A 20,924-nucleotide genomic window follows, 5' to 3' on the forward strand; every position below is an offset into this window, starting at 1 on the left:
CAGCAACCAGTTGTGCTGTGTCATCATCAGGGATACTGTTCCTGACAGCTTGTATTCCATCTATGTGTGGGATGTTTGTGTAGAGAGCCTCCACATCCATGGTGGCTAGGATGGTGTTTTCTGGGAGATCACCGATGCATTGTAGTTTTCTCAGGAAATCAGTGGTGTCATGGAGATAGCTGGGAGTGCTAGTGGCATAGGGTCTGAGTAGAGAGTCCACATATCCGGACAGTACTTAGAATCATAGAATATCAGGGTTGGAAGGGACCTCAGGAGGTATCTAGTCCAACCCCCCTGCTCAAAGCAGGACCAATTCCCAACTAAATCATCGCACCCAGGGCTTTGTCAAGCCTGTCCTTAAAAACCTCTAAGGAAGGAGATTCCACCACCTCCCTAGGGAACCCATTCCAGTGCTTCACCACTCTCTGAGTGAAAATGTTTTTCTTAATATCCAACCTAAACCTCCCTCACTGAAACTTGAGACCATTACTCCTTGTTCTGTTATCGGGTACCACTGAGGATAGTCTAGAGCCATCCCCTTTGGAACCCCCTTTCAGGTAGTTGAAAGCAGCTATCAAATCCCCCCTCATCCTTCTCTTCTGCAGACTAAACAATCCCAGTTCCCTCAGCCTCTCATAAGTCATGTGCTCCAGCCCCCTAATCATTTTTGTTGCCCTTCGCGGGACTCTTTCCATTTTTTTCACATCCTCCTTGTAGTGTGGGGCCCAAAACTGGACACAGTACTCCAGATGAGGCCTCACCAAGGTCGAATAGAGGGGAATGATCACATCCCTCGATCTGCTGGCAATGCTCCTACTTTTACAGCCCAAAATGCCGTTAGCCTTCTTGGCAACAAGGGCACACTGTTGACTCATATTCAGCTTCTCGTCCACTGTAACCCCTAGGTCCTTTTCTGCAGAACTGCTTCCTAGCCATTCGGTCCCTAGTCTGTAGCAGTGCCTGGGATTCTTCCTTCCTAAGTGCAGGACTCTGCACTTGTCCTTGTTGAACCTCATCAGGTTCCTTTTGGCCCAGTCCTCTAATTTGTCTAGGTCCCTCTGTATCCTATCCCTACCCTCCAGCGTTTACCACTCCTCCAAGTTTAGTGTCATCTGCAAACTTGCTGAGAGTGCAGTCCATGCCATCCTCCAGCTCATTAATGAAGATATTGAACAAAACCGGCCCTGGGACCGACCGCTGGGGCACTCCACTTGAAACCGGCTGCCAGCTACACATGGAGCCATTGATCACTACTCGTTAAGCCCGACCATCTAGCCAGCTTTCTATCCACCTTATAGTCCATTCATCCAGCCCATACTTCTTTAACTTGCTGGAAAGAATACTGTGGGAGACTGTATATAAAGAGTGCCAGTGCCAGAGATGATGGAGTGTCCAGGATTTCCAGGTTTGTGGATCCTGGGTAGCAGATAGAATAACCCTGGTCAGGGCTCTAAGGGTGTGTTGATTTGTTCCGGTGTTAGTGTAAGGAGTGTCCTGAGTAGATGATGCAATTTCTTAGTATATTCCTCAGTGGGATCTGAGGAAAGTGGCCTGTAGAATTTGGTATTGGAGAGTTGTCTGGCAGCCTCCTTCTGGTAGACTCCTGAGGGTCACAATGACAGTCTGGACCTATACATAGAATGCTTCTGCCGACATGCACAAGCAGAAATTGTGGAAAAACAACATCGCTTGCCTCATAACCTAAGTCGTGCAGAATGCAATGCCATCGACAGCCTCAGAAATAATCCTGACATTATAATCAAAGAGGCTGATAATGGAGGTGCTGTTGTCATCATGAACAGGTCTGACTACCAGAAGTCAAGAAAATCATTATTTATTGGGTGATTGTGAAACAATAACTCCACGATCCAAGGATTTTATTCAGTGACAGACCTGGAAACATACAAATTACAGAGCCAGCCACACTGAGCGGCATAAGGGCAGCTGTCGCTGCTACAGCCAGAAATATCACAGCAAGACAAAGCGTCCCTGCGATGCACATCCCATGCGGCCCCCTCCAGTGTGCAGGGCTCCTCATCGGCAGGTGGCTGGAAAACATGCTCCATAGCTTGGAAATTAAGGCGCTTTCTCAGGTGCTGGGACCTGAATGTCACAGCCCAGCCTGTCCATGGGCCTGCTTACAAATCCACCTGAAAGGCTCAGTGCACTTGTAATCATTCCACAAATTCTGCTTTCTTGGCTCGGTGTGAACACAGTCTTCTCCACCATCCTTCTCCGGATCGTGATTATTTGGCTCATTCTCCGCCCAGAATCTGCGGATCAGAGTATTAATGTCTCACTGGAGAACCACAGCCAATTCCTGAGCTCAGTTCTGCTCTGTGGACTCTGTTATTGGCAGGGGACCAAGACACCCAGCAGTGACGCGGTGAAGCGATGCACCCCCCGGCCACCCCTCAGAGTTCTCCACAGCTCTTGTGGCCATGGTAACGAAGGGCTTCTGACGGCCGGGGGTAGCACCTGCCCTGCGCCTGACAGGCCAGCAAAGAGCCAAAGTCAGTGTGTGGCTCCAAACGCTGAGCAGCAGCAACTCGGATCTCAGTGCCCAGAACCAGAGCAGGAGGCACAGCACGTCCCAGGCACCCCCGAGATGGGAACGCAGGAACGGGAAGAGAGGGCAGCGGGGGTCAGTCATTAACTTCTCCCTGGCCCTGCTTATGGGCCTCGCCCACAGCCGCCTGAGGTCACTGCACCGACTGCAGCTGGCTCCGGCCATGCCCCCAGCCCCACAGCCTCCCCGTGCCCAGCCTGACCGAGGGGAGAGCGCAGCGCAATCCCAAGGAGAGCGGGAACCTGCCGCTCACTCCAGACTCCCCTGGCTGCACTGAGTCGACTTGGGGTCAGATCCTCAGCTGGTGTAAATCCCTGTGGTTCATTCAAGTCAATGCCGAGTTACCCAGGGGAGGCTCTGGCCCTGGGTCTCAGTGGGCACTGAACACACACTCTATGTTGAGGCTCCTGCTCTAAGCAAAGGGGCATTAGCAGAAATTCCTGAGAGGATTCACTGCTGTCATGGCAGCACCCGGGGGCCTCCCTCAGAATCGGGCCCACTGTGCCGGGTGCTGCATAGACACCAGGGGCCGTACAGACGCTGCCCGAAGAGCTTGTGACCAAACGTGTAATAAATAATCACTTCTCTCAAGCTTTACTCACCGCCTGCTTGCGTCTGCTCTGTATTCTGTGCCATCCGCCCAGCGCCAGCTGCCTTCTGTCTCCCGGTCGGTGAGTCCAATCCAGTGAGCTTCTCCCTGGTTCTCGCTGGAGAGAAACTCCTGCACAACACAGTTTGCAGCATGTGCAGGTCACCCAAGAGAGGCTGCAGGATGCAGCCGCAGCTGCCTGGGCTGAACAGATTTTGGGGGAGAGGAAAGGGCGTCTGGTGGTGTGAGCAGGGCACTCGGCAGCGGGAGACGCGGTGTCCTGCAACCAACGCTGACAGTGACTAGCTGGGAGACCCTGAGGGAGCCCTGGAGCAGCTCTGTGTCTGTGTCTGCATCTGTATCTGCCTGGGGCTAGCAACAGGGACCTGTCTCAGAACACTCCCCCCACGGCCCCCTCAGAGCTGGGCTGCGGCAGGTACTGACGGGCACCTCAGAGTTCACACCAGCCCCCTGCCCTTACAGGAAGCAAAGCTCGGAGCAGAGAACTGGGTGCAAAGTCTGGCCCTGCCGGAGGGTGGGATTTTCCTCCTCCGAAAGTGCCGCAGAGGCCTGGGGTGAGGGCTGCAGTGGGCACGTGGGGAGAGAGGATTCTCTGAGAGGTGCATGGCCCCTTGCACACAAGCCTTTCAGATACAGGCTTCTAGATTGTCCAGCAGGAGCTCAGGCCTGGGGAGAGGGATCAAAGGGGTCCTCACTAGGAAAGGCCATTGGGTTTGCAGGAAATGCTACATTGGAAGTAGGGAAAATCAGAAATGAGCCGGACCCCAAATCTCCCTCCCCCAGCACCCTAGACTCTGGGAAGTCCAGATCCTGGCTCTGTTCCTCTGCCCCATTTCTGCTTTTAAACTGATGAGTGAATCCCCTGAGTCAGGTACCAAGGCTTTGCATCCCTTGTGGGATAATTTGCCACAGGACACATCAGAGATTTGCAACCTCAGCTGCCACCTTCCACCTCCTTCTGGTGTGAAACAAGGCACTGACCCATTGTAAAAGCTCTTAGGAGCTTTCTGCACTCACCTGTTCCGCCTGGGAGGAGACAGAGGTCAGGTGCGAGTCCTGAGACACACAGAACTGCTCGGCCTCGTCCCACGACTTCATTTCGTGTGAAAAGTAATAGAAGTTCCCATTGGAAAACCTCCAGCCCCTGGAGACCTTTGTCAGCACGTCACCTAGGAGCAGAGACTGAGGTGAGAAGCCCAGGCTAACGTCACAGGGACACACGCAGGGAGCTCAGGGTTTCTAGTGCTGCATTTCCCTTCCCCTTCAGCTGCCCCAAGGCCAGGGAACTTCTGAGTGGGTGCTCCCATTAGGCTAACGAGGCCTAGGGTGTAATTTAACTCCACACCGATCACCACGGTGTGGGCCCAGGTGCAGCCACCGGTGATTTTCAATGGAAGAGAACTCGGTGCTGGAGAAAGTTGCTGCGTTGTCAGTCTGGGAGCCTGAAATGCTCCGTTCATCCTCAGCACCTGCAGAAATGGCACCAGCCAGCACTGCAGCTAGTACTTACTGCAGCGACCTTGCACTGCTGCTCGCGCTGCACTGACATTGTCCAGCCGGATCTGGATTTCTCTATACGCTGCACTGACTTTACCCAGCTGGGCTTTCAGCTTCCGGACTCCTGCCTGCGCTTCATCCAATAGCTGCAGACCTAGAAGAAAGTCACAGCGACGTCAGTGGAGATGCAGAACACTTGATTATCAGCACGTGCAGTAGAGCAGCACCTGCAGGGCCCTGTGTGCCAGGTGCTGTAGGGACAGGAGGGGACAGTCCCTGCTCTCAACAGCTCACAGTCAAAATAGACACAAGGTGGGAGAAATAAAGGATGATTTTCCTGCTGGGGAACTGAGGTGCCGGGAGAGGTGCCCAAGATCACACAGGAAGTTTGCAGCAGAGCTGGGAATTGACCCCAGCTCTCCTGAATTCTAGCCCTGTCCCCCCAATCTCCCCAGCCACCTCTTCCCAATCACTCCCCCCTTGTGAGCTGTGAGTGGGTCCCCTGCAGCATGGGGCAGAGCTGGGGCTGCAAGAACATCCATGGCCCCGAGCCCTGGCCCCGGGCTCCAGGCCGAGATTTTGAACAGCCCAGCGTTCAGGCGAGTTCTGTGCCGGGGTTTAGTTCAGGCCCATTTTCTGACTGGACGCTGAATAACCTGATCCATGGACGGGTTTGTATGTGCAGCCCTGTGCCAGACAGACAGACAGTTGTGAGACGTGGCCACAAGGGGGCGCTCTGCCTCCAGCAATGGGACTGTGGCAGGTACCCAAATTATTGGAGCTGCACAGGGAGGGCTCCGGGACTGGGGGGCAAATGGAGACCCACGAGTGCAGCTCCACTGACGTCCTGCTTACACCAGGGTCTGAATTCTGCCCTGTGTGTCTCCTGAGCTGCATCCGTCTTTCCCGCCAATGCAACCCTGACAATACAGGGGCCAAGGTGAAAACTATGGAGCGAAGGGAGCAACAGTGAAAGGACAGAAGATGGTGACCACTAGGCATCCTGCGCAGGAGCATGGGGCGGATGCAGCCAGCCTGCCACTGCCAGGAAGGGAGCTAGGAGGGAGCCTGGAGCAGCCACCCGTCCCTGGGAACAGAGCCTCCGCTGGCAGAGGAAGGTGCAGAGCAGCAGCTCGTTAGACGGGGGACGGGACCACCCGGCAGGGAAGTCTATGGAGGGGAGCAGGAGGATGCCAGGCACCCACCATCCCTGTAGGCAGGAGAGTGCTCAGCGTCCAGGCCAAGGGAGGGGAACTGACCCTGATGCCTAAGACCCTCCTCCTGCGACTTACTGTCCGATCCCTTCGCTGACGCGTCAGAGGTGTTGTCAGGCTGCAGAGAGACTTGGAGCTTGTGCACCGCTTCTTCAACCGCTTGCAGCTTGCTCTGTGCCCGGAGATCTAGAAATCACACGTCTGCAGGTCAGTGACTGAACCGAACTGCGGCTGGAGACCAGCCACGCGCAGAGGAACATGCTCAGAGTGCGAGGCTGTTCTCTATGACGTCTTTTATTTTAATCTTGGACAGCTTCCCTCCCGAGGAGGGACACCGGCACAGCCAAGGCCCCGTTCGGGGCTCTCTCCTGGTGTATGTCACAGAGCAGGGACCTGGAGCGCCGGCTTCAGCCTCATGAGACGCGGCTCCCTCCTGCTCCTCGCCCGAGCCCGGCTGCCAGAGAGAGCGGCCGAATGTGCTGGGGGGAGGCAGGGCGGGAGAAGGACAAAGCCCCCCGCAGGTAACTCTGGCGGGGCGGGGAGTGCATGGTGGCCCTGGGCTGGGCGCGGGGGTCGCTGGGCAGAGGAGACACGTGGGGCGGTCACGTGTCCTCCCCTTTAGATTGTGGCCCCCCAGCACGGGGAGGCACCAGTCGTCTTTGCCACTCACTGCCCCTAAGGAACAGGGGCTTGTCTCCCCTCTCCTCCAAGAGCTCTCCACTCCAGCTCCCTGCTTTCAGCTCTGTTTGCTGGCTCCGGGGCAGGGACAGGGCAGGGACAGAGCAGGGAATTAAACCCAGCAGTCTGAGCTTAGAAAGTTTGTGCTAGTATCAGACCAGCAGGGCAAGATCTTACAGCTCCATTCAAACTCCCTGGAGCAGGAGATTTATTTGGAGGGACAGACTGGAAATGCAGTTGGTATTCTGCTGAAATGTGGAGGTGTCCCCCTCCCCTCCAGTCGAGCCAACTGGCCTGTATGGAAGTTGGCAAACGTTGGGAATGGAGCTGCAGTTGAACTTACCTAGAAGTATCACAGCAAGGAGGGACGTGGCCAGGGCCAGACCCAGGAGGAGAAGGACAGCAGTGACGATGATGCCCCGTGCCCTGTGCCGCCAAAGGACCGATGTCTCAGGAGGGTTTCCTTGAAGGAGAAGAAGAAACGTATCCATGGAAAGTTACAGCTCAGATGCCATTGACCGAGGAAACTCCACCCCCAAATCCAATAACTGTTCCGTAACACCATCCTCTTTGGAACCCCCTTTCAGGTAGTTGAAAGCAGCTATCAAATCCCCCCTCACTCTTCTCTTCTGCAAACTAAACAATCCCAGTTCCCTCAGCCTCTCCTCATAAGTCATGTGCTCCAGCCCCCTCATCATTTTTGTTGCCCACTGGACTCTTTCCAATTTTTCCACAACCTTTTTGTAGTGTGGGGTCCAAAACTGGACACAGTGCTCCAGATGAGGCCTCACCAATGCCGAATAGAGGGGAATGATCACGTCCCTCGGTCTGCTGGCAATGCCCCTACTTATACAACCCAAAATGCCATTAGCCTTCTTGGCAACAAAGGCACACTGTTGACTCATATCCAGCTTCTCCTTTGTCGTTGCATAGAGCCTAGCTGAGCTCAGTGCGTAGCTGCCGCTGTCTGCAGCTGCACCCTCCACTTCCATCAGCCCCATCTCCCTGCCTGTCTCCTGACCCTTCCACTGCATCTCTTATGTGTTCAAATCCAGAACAGCTGCCACACGGCATCTGGATTGCACTGAAACCAAAGGGGATAAACAACCCCCGGAGCAGGCCCTTGTTCAGCTGACACCTGTACAACCAAACATAAGAATGTGAAAATGGCCAGACTGGGTCAGACCAAAGGTCCATCTACCCCAGTGTCCTGTCTGCGGACAGTGGCCAGTGCCAGGTGCCCCAGAGGGAATGAACAGAACAGGGAATCATCAAATGATCCATCCCCAGTCGCCCATTCCCAGCTTCTGGCAAAGAGGTTAGGGACACCATCCCTGTCCATCCTGGCTAACAGCCAATGATGGACCTGTCCTCCATGAACTTATCTAGGAACTCTGTTGTGGTCCTGGCCTTCACAATATCATCTGACAAGGAGTTCCACAGGTTGCATTTTGTGAAGAAATACTTCCTTTTGTTTGTTTTGTTTGTTTGTTTTAAACCTTCACTTGGTGACCCCTAGTTCTTGTGTTATGAGAAGGAGTAAATAACACTCCCTTATCTACTTTCTCCACACCAGTCATGACTTTATAGATCTCAGTCATATTCCCCCTTAGTCGTCTCTTTTCCAAGCTGAAAAGTCCCAGTTTTATTAATCTCACCTCATATGGCAGCCGTTCCATACACCTAATCCCTTTTCTGAACCTTTTCCAATTCCAATATATCTTTTTTGAGATAGGGCAACCACATCTGCACGCAGTATTCAAGACATGGGTGTACCATGGATTTATATAGAGGCAATATGATATTTTCTGTCCCTTTCTTAATGATCCCAAACATTCTGTTCGCTTTTTTGAAGCCGCTGCACATTGAGTGGATGTTTTCAGAGAACTGTCCATAGTGACTCCAAGATCCCTCTCTTGAGTGGAAACAGCTAATTCAGACCCCATCGTGTTATAAGTACAGTTGGGATTATGTTTTCCAATGTGCGTTACTTTGCATTAATCAACATTGAATTTCATTTGCCATTTTGTTGCCCAGTCACCCAGCCAAAGCCCTGAGAGGGGCCCCTTGTGCTGGGAGCTTTAGGAAAACAGCCTGGTCCTTCTCTCAGCACTTCCAGCTCCATTTGCTCCTTGTCCTTGGAGGAACAGGTTCCCTCCCCCCATCCCCGAGCCCTGGGGAAAACCCTTCTCTGCTAACACAGCTACATCTCCCTGCCCCTGCTCACGGTTAGACGCGTGTGCTCGGGCAGGGAAGGGGCAGAGGGTAAGGAAAGGAGGTGTCACTGTGAAATGGGGGGATGAGAGGGAGCTGGTCCCCAGAGATGGGGGCTGTGAGGATTCGACCCTGGTGATCTCCTCCTGGGAGAGGCTGATGGTGGCAGTGAGCTGGGGAGGGGGAGCCTGGCTGGCTTTTATGGCCAGCCCATGGCACTGCGCTGCCCGGCAGGAGGCTGGGATGCTGGGCAGGGACTCCCATCTCTCCCCCTGTGCCCTTCTCCCGTTGGGGACTGGCAGGGGAGAGAATGCACTGGGAAGCACTGACCGAGCACCCTCGCCCGCTGCCCGTGGTGCTGTCTGGCCAGCACAAGGCTGAGCTCTGGGTTCGTGGTCAGTGGAGCAAGCGATCGCTACCCAGGATGCTCTGCAGAGACCACAAAGCCAAGGAGAGGCCAGCGGGAGTCCAGGGTCCGGTGCAGCCTCTTGTGCTTACCTTTGGGCTGGGGAGCAGCTTCCGTCATCAGCATGTTCTCATAGATATTCTCCCTCGACATTTTCCTGCCTTCGCGCTGACCCGAGCCCCTGATCACTGGCCTGTGGGTCCTTTCTGCAGCCTGCTGGGTTAGAGCCTCCCTCTGACAGCAGCCCTGGCCCAGAAATAGAAATGGGAAGTGATGCCTGGTGGTTGGATGAGGGAAGGCGGGGTAGTGGGAGGTGTGGAGATGAGAGATGGTTGCACGGGGGAGGGAGGTGGATGGGGAGGGCATGGAGGGGAGAGACGGGTGGATAGGGGAAGGAGGCATGAGGGAAGCGGATGACAGCGCTCTGTCGGCAGCGCCTGACCATAGGTGCTGGATCTAGGGGGGCTGCCGCACCCCCTGGTTGGAGGCAGTTTCCATCACATGCAGGGTTACAGTTCGGTTCAGTGGCTCTCAGCACCCCACTATTCACATTGTTCCAGCCCCCTGGGCCCAGCCTTTCATGGCCCCCTCTTGCGGGTGGGGCTCTGGCCAGAGCGTAAAGGCATCATCCCCGTGCGCCGCGCGTGCGATTGGCTGTCGGAGGTCATGCAGCGGAGGGGCTGGGCCTGGGGCAGCCTGGGCCCTCTCCCCTCCTGGGATACCCCCAGCTCCACCCCAGCCATGGCATCCTGCTCTGTGTCCTGGGCCCACTTGTGTTGTGGGAACTCCAGTGTCATCCCACTGAAGCACGGTGAGGGGCAGGCTGGGGGCAGTGTGGGGCCAGGCCTGCATCCTGCTCCTTGCCTCCGGACCACACCCCTTCCCCACACTGTGGCGCCCTGGTCAGTTACCGACATCACCTGCCCCGAAGGCCGGCCCTATCCTGGGGCATCCATGACTGTCCAAATCTGCATCTTTTTCCTGTGTGTGACAATCCACGGGTGGGAGTCCTGCTGTCCAAAGAGACAGACCCTGCTCACTGCTCCGGCGGTAACATGGGATGAGAGGGGGCACGTGTGGAATCAAAGGTTAGTGTGTTACACAAGCATCCTGGTGATTACGAGCAGCACTGGTACAAGCAGCCAAGTGAGCACATGCCCAGCGATACACAAACGTTGGTGGCTGAACGCCGACATGACTTTGTAGCGTAGACACGGCCTCGGTCGCCAGCTCTGGGGCTGTACAGGAGGTTTCCAGGAAGGACAAGCAGCCTTGCTGGATTTTTCCTCTCCACTGATCACTCCCAGTTTGTTGAGTTTTGCTGGGAAACTTCCCCAGCCAGGCTGAGTTCAGTCTCCAGCTCCCTAGGTGAGACCAGTCCCCACATGCTCAGCTCTGCTCTGGCTGCGAGTCCAGGGCTGCTGCCTGCTGGGGGTGTGTCTGGGCGCTGGGCTAGGAGACGACAGTTTGGATGTTAGTGTAGTTGTGTAACCTGCACCTTGAGCCCTGCACCCCTTTGTGGGGAGGGGAAATCCTGGGATCGACGCAGCCTGACTCCTGCCTGAGGAGGATCCCGGCCAGCAGAGACCAGCCCCTCTGCAGTGACCGAAGGGTCCAGAGTCAGCTCTGACCCGGAGAGTCCAGAGGGGGGACACATACATTTGGATCAGTGTGAGGTCAGAGGGGAATGCTCGGAAGGTGTGGCCCAAACTCCACAAGTGAGTGTTGTGTTGTTACCTTGCACTGAAATACATGTAACAGCACCAGCACCGGGAGTCTCTGTAAGGAACCCCACAGATTTACTGCTGAACCGCGCTGCTGAGGGGACTGAAAAGTGTCCCACATACTGTCTGCGAGGGGCTGTGTGTGTGTTAAACGTTCGCTCACTAAGAAATTGGGACTCTCTGAGCTGACTGGCAGCTGTCGTTAACCCCTACAGGCAGGGGCTGGTACCGTAGCTCTGAGCTTCAATTCTGTGCAATACGTTTCTTTTTTGAAGTCCTGAAAAGACAGAGCTCAGGCCTGCGCTTCAGCAGGGAGTTGTGCTGAGGGGCAGGGAAGGGGGGTGTCACAGTTACACATAATTCTGCCTCCGCCTCCCCCAGCCCATTGCATCTCTATGCCCTGCTGCAGCATCACCACTGGTCCAGCACCGCCTGACTCCTGGCAGCGGCTTCCCCCTCACCTACCAGGTGGGTGGTGTCAGGGGCGGGCTGGCCCTTTTAGGGGATTTGGGCTCAGCCCCATCAGTGTGCAGTTAGCCCCCACCCCAGGTGATGGGTTTGGGATGCTGGCTGGTTCAGACATCAGGTGATGGTAGCCTGGGGTAGGGGCAGGGCTGCTTGTAAAATGGAGCCTGGTGTCTCACAGAGGGGAGACAAGGGGCTCAGAAAGACATAGGGGGCTGGTGGGAGAGGCCCAGAACCTTGCAAGGGGCTGGTAGAGCTCCCTCACTCAGAGAGAGCTAGTGCCTGGTGCCCTGATAGACGGGTAAAGAGCAGAAAGAGACCTGTGGAGGATCCAGAGGGGATTCTGGGAGCACCTTCCCCCACACCAGCCAGAGGGAAAGGCCTGGCTGGAGCTACCTGAGTGAGGGCCAGGAGCCAACCCTTAAGGCCTGGTTGTCACTGCAGAAGAGGGACCTTAACTCAGAGAATCATAGAACCATCGAGTTAGAAAAGTCTGCAAGGGTTGTCTAATCTAACCCTTGCCAAGTTGCCAGGTTTGCTGTGTCTAAACCATCCCAGACAGTCGTCGAGCCTTTGAAACCCTCCAATGACAGAGCTTCCACAACCTCCCTAGGCATCTGTTCCATTAACCTCCTGTTCTTACAGTGAGGAAGTTTGTCCTAAGATTTAATCTCGATCTGCTGTGCTGTAGTTTGAACCCATAGCCCCTTGTCCTGCCATCTGTGGCAAAAGAGAACAACTTTTCTCCATCTTTCTTATGTCAATCTTTCAAGTGTTTGAAGACTGCTGTCATATCCCCAACTAGTCTCCTCTTTTCCAAACTAAAATACCCAGTTCCTTCAGTCTTTGCTGAGACACCTTGCATTGCATTCCATCCCTCTGACCATCTGTGTCCACCTCTGGATACTCTCCAGTTTCTCTACATCCTTTCTATACATTGGTGACCAGAATTGGACACAGTTCTCCAGCTGAGGCCTACCCAGCACTGAGTAGAGTGGTACTGTCACCTCCTGTGACTTGCATGTGAGGCCTCTGTTAATGCAACCTAAAATTGCATTTCTTTTTTCTGAAACAGCATCGCATTGCTGACTCATGTTGAGGTTGTGATCCAGCACAACTCCCCGGTCCTTTTCAGCAGTGCTGCTGCCAAACCAGTTTCCCCCCATTCTGTATTTGTGTATTTGGTTGTTCTTCCCTATATGCAGCACCTTACGTTTGTCTTTGTTAAATTTCATGTTGTTGTCTATAGCCCAGTTCTCCAATTTAGCAAGATCCCTCTGAATTTTAGCTTTATCCTCCAAAGTGTTGTAACCCTTCCCTCCTAGCCTTGTGTCATCTGCAAACTCGATCAGTGAGCTCTCCATACCTACACTCAGTGTACGGGGAGATTTTGGCAAACCAGTGAAGTGCCTGAAACCACTATGGCTTAGTGCTAAAAGCAGGGTGTAAAGTGGTCATGCAGCAGGCTTAGCTTGACCAAGGAAGGAGGGGACGGGGTTTTTGGTCCCACAGAAAGGGCAGCTTGACCCCATGTCCTTCCTGATAAGAATTGTGTTGAAGTTGCTGATGCATGCATTTTAGAGGAGCAGGATGTGCCCTCAAGAATGTTTCTGACAGAGTCTCAAGGCTGCAAACTCTGGGAAAAACCCACACTTGGTTAATCAATAATCAGAAGGAAGCCTCTTGCTGGGCCATTGAAATTGCTTGCTGAACAAGTTTTCTTTAAGGGACATGTCATTGTGTTATAAATAAGTGGGAAAACTTTGAGGTAGGGGGACTCTTCAGGACTGGCCTCTCCCTCTGGAAGCATCTTGTGTTCCCCACCGGCAGACGGGCTGCCGCTGTGCCACTCGAGAGCCACACTCAGCTTCGGTAATTATCGAGGGGTGGGGATGTTTTACTAACCTGTTGCGGACGTGTGTGAGTGTTTGAGACTAAGTAAAGTTTAGCTTGAAGTGGAAGCACTCTTGTGTTGTCCTGTTTGTGCAGCCATCTATCGGTCAGATGCCCCGGACGGCCGTGTGTCCCGTGATTTATTTCTGACACCACCTCACACTGGGTAAACGTTACCAGGAGCTTTGGGTTGAAAGGACCCCGGGTAACAGAACTTGGAGGCCCCAATGAGGATTGGTGGAGAGGAAGGAGATGGGTGGTACAAACAGTTTGTAGTTTGTCCATTGCAGTAGGAGGTAAAAGATGACAGGGTGGGGTCGCTCCCTACAAGTTCCTGTGTCGCAGTTTGCGAGTTAATTTCTGGATACAGTCCATTACTGGGACTCAGAACTCAGGCTGATTGTCTGCTCATGTGGAGAAATTATGTCCAGAGTCAGGGAACCAACTCCAGGACACAACCCCAAAGATCAGAGCTGCCAGATCTTAACACTCTGCCAATAACAGCGTGGAGAAACTGGAGTCCCCTAGGTGGACCTGGCCATCAAGAAAAGTTCATCTGTCTTATTGGGAGCGGTGAGCCCTGTCTGTGTCGCATGCAGTCTGTTTTTGGTGGTTGTTAAGAAATAGAGGTTATGTAGGATGTTACTGTGTAAGACTCTTTCCCTGGTAAAAGACCCTGTAAACCCGCAAAAGATTAAGCCCTGAGTCCACAAGGAAAGGGTGTTTGCTCTGAGTCCACAGGGACAGGGTATTTGCCCAGAGCCCATGGAGGAGTAGAGCCCGGAGCCCATGGAGGGGTAGAGCCAGGGGTGGCTCCAGGGCCCAGCACGCCAAGTGCGTGCTTGGGGCAGCATGCCGCGGGGGGCGCTCTGCTGGTTGCCGCGGGGGCGGCAGGCAGGCTGCCTTCCACGGCGTGCCTGCGGCGGGTCCGCCAAAGCCTCAGGACCAGCGGATCCTCCGCAGGCAAGCCGCCGAACGCAGCCTGCCTGCCGTGCTTGGGGCGGCGAAATGCCTAGAGCCGCCCCTGGGTAGAGCCCGGAGCCCATGGAGGAGTGGAGCCCGGAGCCCATGGAGGAGTGGAGCCCGAAGCCCATGGAAGGGTAGAGCCCGGAGCCCATGGAGGAGTAGAGCCCGGAGCCCATGGAGGGGTAAAGTTAGGTGCTTTTCGCCTGGAGTCCTAGGAACTGGGGAAAAGTGGGTGTCCTTGAATGTGTGAGTAACAGAGAATTTTGTGCAGGTAAGAAGTTTGGTGGCGAGAATGCAGGCAGCCTAAGGTCTTTTGGACTGAACTGGTAGAGCCTAACAGGGCAAACAATAGCAAAGTACCTGGGCCTTGTGTCAGGAAGGGTCATTGCCTGTCTGGCAGAATGGCCACCCCAGAGCAAGAGAGAGGAAGGGACCAGGAGGGGTGGGGGCGGTTGAGGGTGGTTAGTGGGACAAAGCCTGTGCCCATTGTTAAGGGGCGGTTCAGCGAGGAAAGCAGGATCAGGCCCAGACAAGCAGGCAGGCAACAGACAAGGAGATTGGAAAACAGGCTGGGAGCCCTGAGGGGCAGAGTGGCAGGAGTAAGGGAAGGAGCAAGTCCCGGCCTGGGGAATTCAGGTCCCTGGGGCAATACTGGGAATGGTGAAATGTGAGTTGATGGAGGCGTCATTCTGGGAGACAAACGAGTGAGTTAAGGGAAGAGAGTGAGAAGTAAACGCTGCAGAGGCTGGAGGGAATGAAGCAGTTGAACCTTGTGAAAATGTTAACGAAAGAAAAGTGTTACAGGAAGCGAATTCTTGGTGTCTTTGCAGCCGTTCTGAAGGGAAAATGGGCCCTTTTCCAAAGGAAGGTCTGTAAATAAGCCAGGCAATAAGACAATCTGCTCTGAATCATTTGACCAAACAATTTAGTCAAATTTGCTAAAAGAACAGAAGGGGTTTCTATTGGAACTGACCTGCCCGCAACGTACACCAATGTGATCTATGGGCAGCTGTGTAAACAGTAAAGCAGTGTAAGGGATGGATGGATATGTGTGTGTGTGTGAACATATTGTGTAAATATGTGGAGTGTTTCAATTGGTTTTTGTTTTGTTTTTAAATAACACCACTAAAAAGCCATTTGAATCTTTCATTCAAAGTTGCAGACACTTTCTGCCAGGCACAAGTAACTGGTGTTATTTAGCTTTGCTATTAAGCACTTAACCCTTAAGGTACCTCAATGCTTTATAACATTCAATATCTCAAGTCATGGCTGCAGCAGGGTTGTCAAACCCAGGAGAAGGGGAAGAAATTCTGGATCTTTTTTTTGGGGGGGGGGACAAAATAGCAGATAAGAAATAGCAGTAAAAGAAATAAGGAAAAAAGACAGTGCCTCTCTGGAGCAACAGCAGGGGTGAGGTGCACACAAAAAAAGAGGCAACATTAGAAACACTGAGCCTTAAGGTGGCTCTGAGTAATCAGCTTGTACTTTGATGAAGGTACATGAAAACTCTGTGAGCACAAAAGAAACAGTTACACCGTATGTAAAAGTTGATATGGCTAATATAATGTTATAGAAGTACAACTATGAAAGGAAGGTGCATTTTTCCCCAGGACATGTGCAGTGTATGTTGTAGAAGGGGTAAAAGAAATGCAAACAAAACATGCTAGTTAATTAAAATCCTATTAGAGCTCTAAAGGGAGCCACAATAGGTTGTGTTTTCTTTTTCAGCTCGCTGGGTGTTCTGGAAACAGGAGTTGAAAGTGAAAAGAAATCAAAACTCGGGTGGAAGTTGATTTTGTCCCTTTTAAGACAGGGTCTCTGAGCTGCTGATGGCTTTGGAGGCAAAAGCAAGCCAGAAAGCGTCTGTGTTAATGCAAATCACCTAACTGATAGAGGAAAGGGAGAACTGTCCATACATGGCAGCACAAAGGAGCTGTAGATAATGAATATGCCTGGTCAGCAAACAAACTACCTGAAACCAAAAGGCTCAAATTATAACCCTCCAGAGGAAGGTGGAAAATGAAGTCAAACCTAAAAATATGAGAGGGACAGGTTAACCCCAAGTAGGAAAAAATATCCTTTTTCTGTGTGTATGCAGTGCTGAAATCTGAAGACAGGTACGAAAGGGGTCTGCTTATATGCATGACACCCCTACCTTTTAATTCACCAAAACCCCAAGGATATAATTACATTAAAAAGCCTATGCAAAGATTTCAAGAGAACATTGAACACACTGGCCTCAAAAACAGATTGTCTAAATAAAAGGCATGGTATAACAAGATACTTTTAATAGACTTGATCTTAATATTAAACATTGGGGTAACTTTAATGTTAATAAGTACCCCTGTGACAATGTATAGTGTGTATGATTTTTGGAAAAACCTTTAAGGTCATATGGTAATGATGCTTCTCAGCTATTACCTGTGAACACACTTAAAGCTTAGCACAGCAGGAAAAACATTGCAAACTTGGTCTGCTTTATAAGAAGGCAAACCGAGGTTCACCGCCTCATGAATGTAATGACTGAACAAGGACTCCTCGTTGTTTTTGCAGATACAGACTAACACGGCTACCACTCTGGAACCTGTCACCATGCAAGGCACTGAATTCAGCCGTATGAAGTGGAAATCCATCAACTTCATGAAAAAACTCGTGCAGATACAGACACACATCATCTTCCTTTCCAAATGCAAAGAAATGGACATAATACCAAAGGACTGAAGGTAAAGAATCCATTACAATCAACATACCACGCAGACTATGGTGAGAGATTGTGCCACACTCTCAAAGAAACTGCGGAACCACCTGATCAACATCCTATACAGCAAACCAGAGAGGATCAAGAATGAACTCTTATCTCCTTAAACTGACCTCACCCTTGGTAAAGCAACCCCCATCCTGTCACGTGTTTACACCTGCTCCTGTATTTTTCACTTCATGCATCTGAGGGAGTGGGCTCTAGCCCACAAAAGCTTATGCCCAAATAAATGTATTAGTCTCTAAGGTGCCACAAGGACTCCTCCTTGTTTATGCTGATACAGACTAACACGGCTGCCTCTCTGAACCCGGTGGGATAATAATTCCCCCTAAACCCTTAGAAGGTAGGAGCCATTGAAACCTGGCCTGCCTATAGAACAAAACCACAGGGACATATGGGGGTAATTCCTCTTTGTTCCAGCAATCAGCAAGGATATTTGTAAAAGGAAGGGATATTTTAAGCAATAATCTGCCACCCCAAAAGGGTAGAAATACGTTCTTTTTGTCTTTCAGAAAATCAGGAAAAGCTGGTACCAGCTGAGGAGCAACCCAGAATACCATGGATATATTGTTGCGACAAAGATTGTGTTTTGTGTTTTATGTTTTGCCTTGTGTTGTTTGTCTTGTTGCTACCATTGTTGTGTAATGTGTTTCAAAAAATAAAAATAAAATAATAAAACAAAAATAAAAATAAAAATACTGTTTAGGCAGAAGAGGCTTAACAACCATTTTAACTGTATTTCCAGAAACCAATGTTGCAGAAGGGCAGAGGTCAAGAAACGCCAGCCTGTTAACAGGGAAACATCCTGAGGTGCTAAAGGCACATTTAAAGGCAACATATGCATGTGATACAGAGTTTATCTGTTGGGGGAAATAAAAGGATGGACATAACAAAATTTTTTAAGGCACAAAGTGAAATTACCAAGGGAAAAAGAGTATATAAAAACATTGGTTACTCAAAGACTAAGACTTGCCAATTGTTACTTCTTAGTCAACTTCCAGCATGCAAGCCCAGCTGAATGCACCTGGGTGTTGTATGACACTGGATGTAAGGAAAGAAAAGCCATTGCCACACCTTCCCTGATTACTATAAGGGGCAGTACAGTAAAGGCCCATTGAAGGCAGAGCTGCCCTAATACTATCTCAATGTGAACTACTGAAGGTTATTGGAGTTCCCTGGCAGCCAGGGCAGGTGGGCAGCCTACAGAAAAGGCCCCCAAGAAATGCACTGAACTGCTTCGGGTGGAACTGGATTAGAAGCTGGAGTGCTGGATGCTACTGGCATAGAGGTATTGGCAAACAAACCAAGTTATGTTCATAAAGTAAATCATCATCTGTATGAGAATAAATGTTTCTGTCATATTGTAGCAATCAGGGGATGTGAGTTTGACTTTCATGTACCCGAATTTCAATATAGTCAGTTAAAAGTGTCTTATACTTTGTATTCTATTGTAACACCTGTACCTCTTGGAATGGATTTAACTGCCTTACAAACATTGCTTGTACACCCTGATTTACAGAAACAGCTAGATACTGCAAAACAGGAAGGGCGCAGAGTCATGGTTACCGTGCATCAGAATGCTGATGAAATTAAACAGGTATTTGCCAGAATTGGCCAAGACCTGTCACACCACTGGTGGGAAGTGTCCCCCACTGGCACATCCTGAATTTGGCCCTACACCCCATCATAGTAATCTTGGGGTCCCAGTTAGTAGTGGTTTTTGTTACCAGCCAAATGACATGCTGGACCTGGCGCAAAATCCAGCCGTTGCAAGTCCCCCGACAGATGAGTCAGTGGTTACTGCCACCGGCACTCATACTCCCGGGAAAGGAGGTTAAAACGATCACTTGTCAGTTGCTATGCTGGTGTGCTAAGTATGGGATGCCAACAAGAAGACAATTTGCTCAGTCTCGGTTGAGAGCCTTGAGCGTTCGTTGGATCTCAATGCAGATGCATCCAGAAAAGGTGTGGCGGCGACCATGTAAAGGCCCCCTTGTGTGAAAGATGACCTTTAAAGAGGGGAACTGTACGGGGAGATTTTGGCAAACCAGTAAAGTGCCTGAAACCACTATGGCTTATTGCTAAAAGCAGCCAAGTCAGCAGGCCGTAAAGTGGCCATGCAGCAGGCTTAGCTTAACCAAGGCAGGAGGGGAGGGGGTTTTGGGTGCCACAGAAAGGGCAGCTTGACCCCATATCCTTCCTGACAAGAATTGTGTTGAAGTTGCTGATGCATGCATTTTAGAGGAGCAGGACGTGCCCTCAGGAATGTGTCTGACAGGATCTCAAAGCTGCAAACTCTGGGAAAAACCCACAGCTGGTTAATCCATAATTAGAAGGAAGCCTCTTGCTGGACCATTGAAATTGCTTGCTGAACAAGTTTTCTTTGAGGGACATGTCATTGTATAATAAATAAGGGTGAAAAGTTTGAGGTAGTGGGACTCTTTGTGATGTCCTGTTTGTGCCAACCATCTAGCAGTCGGACAGTCGTGTCTCCCCTGATTTATTTCCTGACACCACCTCGCACAGAGTAAACATTACCAAGAGCTTTCGGTTGAAAGAACCCCGGGTAACGCCAGGTCATTATTGAAGATGTTAAACAACACTGGACCTAGAACTTGAGTTAACAAACTTGAGATAAAATCCTAGTGAAGACAAGGCGGTGTGTAGTTTTCATATGAGTTGTTACCAGGTCAAGTTAAAGCTTGTGGAGGTGCCTAACAACTAATGTGACAAATATGACCTACCTTGTCTCCATGAGGTTTTAGCTTGAGTTAAGGGCAAACCTTTCTTCCCATCCAGGCGAGACCATCCAGAGCTCAGGAGTGCTGCAGGGGACTGCTTAGCATGGCGAGAAAGACTTTCAATTAAAATTAGAATCTTTTGGTTAAACCCAAATGACAAAATCTCCTGCCACACAGAGTACAAAGAGAGCCCGGACGCACGTTCTCTTGACGTTAACACTAGGCTGGGGCGGAACTTGGTAACAGGAAACCCCCCTTTCCTGCTCTGAAAATATTTCTCACGTTGGCTGAGGATGGAAGCTATCTTAGAAAAACCTCCCGATGCAGTAGGGCTGGGTTCTGCCCTGCTAATCCACACTGGGTTATACCTTCCTCCATAAGGAGCCTCACTCACTTGAAGGGGACCAGCTGCAAATTAAAGGATTTCTCATGCTGAGTAAAATTGGCAGAATCTCACCCTCTGGCTTGGTCTACACTGCAGAGTTAGGTCAATGTAAGCTGCCTTACATCGGTGTCCATGTCAGTGTCCGCACCAGAGCTTTGATCCCACTGATGTAAGTGCCCTACTACACTGACATAATAACCCCACCTCCACCACAGGCGTAGGGCTTATGTCGGTGTAGTCAGGGCAACACATTGTCTGTGTAGACACGGCGGGTTACTTACATCGGCGATTGGCTGTTGTTCCTGGAGCTGTGAAATTAACAAGAACGCCGGGATGTGTGGGGAGCTCCGGCTAGAGCCCAGCTACACCCTAGGCTCTTGGCTCCCTGCTCCCAGCTGACCTGCTTCCCAGGCTCCCCAGTGCCAGCTGGGCTGCACCTACCTGGCTCCCCACTCCGTGCTCAGCTCTCTGGTGAGGTTTAGGAAGGAGAGATGATTTTAAAGGCCTAGTTGGCGTGTTACTGAAGACTAGAAAGAGAGAACTTAAAGAAAAGTAAAGATTTTTGCTTTTAAAGGGATAGTTTGAAATAATAGAGGCAAGTTATTAAAGAAAAGAGAGATTTTGGGTGAGGTTTAGGAAGGAGAGGTGTTTTTAAAGGACTAGTTTGGCATGTTATTAAAGAATAAAAAAAATTGAAATAAATTTAAAAGGTGTATTAAATATTAGGTTAGGTAGGAAAAGAGCATTTAAAAAGAGTTAAATGAAAGAGAAAAATATAAAGGAAACTGCCATGTGCTCTGAGCT

At 51.2% G+C, this 20,924-nt stretch overlaps 1 protein-coding gene across 1 annotated transcript in view; it reads right to left on the reverse strand.

Annotated features, from left to right (window-relative positions):
- Window positions 1-1,818: 1,818 nt before the first annotated feature.
- The window catches only part of LOC123371090 (C-type lectin domain family 4 member F-like), a 212,492-nt gene continuing 193,386 nt past the window's right edge, over window positions 1,819-20,924 (reverse strand). Inside the window, exons 3-8 of the mRNA XM_045018284.1 lie at window positions 6,912-7,031; window positions 5,969-6,076; window positions 4,690-4,830; window positions 4,197-4,348; window positions 3,172-3,290; window positions 1,819-2,273 (exon numbers count right to left, since the gene is read on the reverse strand). Coding sequence (XP_044874219.1) covers window positions 2,111-2,273; window positions 3,172-3,290; window positions 4,197-4,348; window positions 4,690-4,830; window positions 5,969-6,076; window positions 6,912-7,031 — 803 coding nt within the window. The 3' untranslated portion in view covers window positions 1,819-2,110. The remainder of the gene's footprint in view (window positions 2,274-3,171; window positions 3,291-4,196; window positions 4,349-4,689; window positions 4,831-5,968; window positions 6,077-6,911; window positions 7,032-20,924) is intronic.

Source organism: Mauremys mutica, chromosome 5 (assembly GCF_020497125.1).
Source record: "Mauremys mutica isolate MM-2020 ecotype Southern chromosome 5, ASM2049712v1, whole genome shotgun sequence".
In the NCBI taxonomy this organism is placed as follows: domain Eukaryota; kingdom Metazoa; phylum Chordata; order Testudines; family Geoemydidae; genus Mauremys; species Mauremys mutica.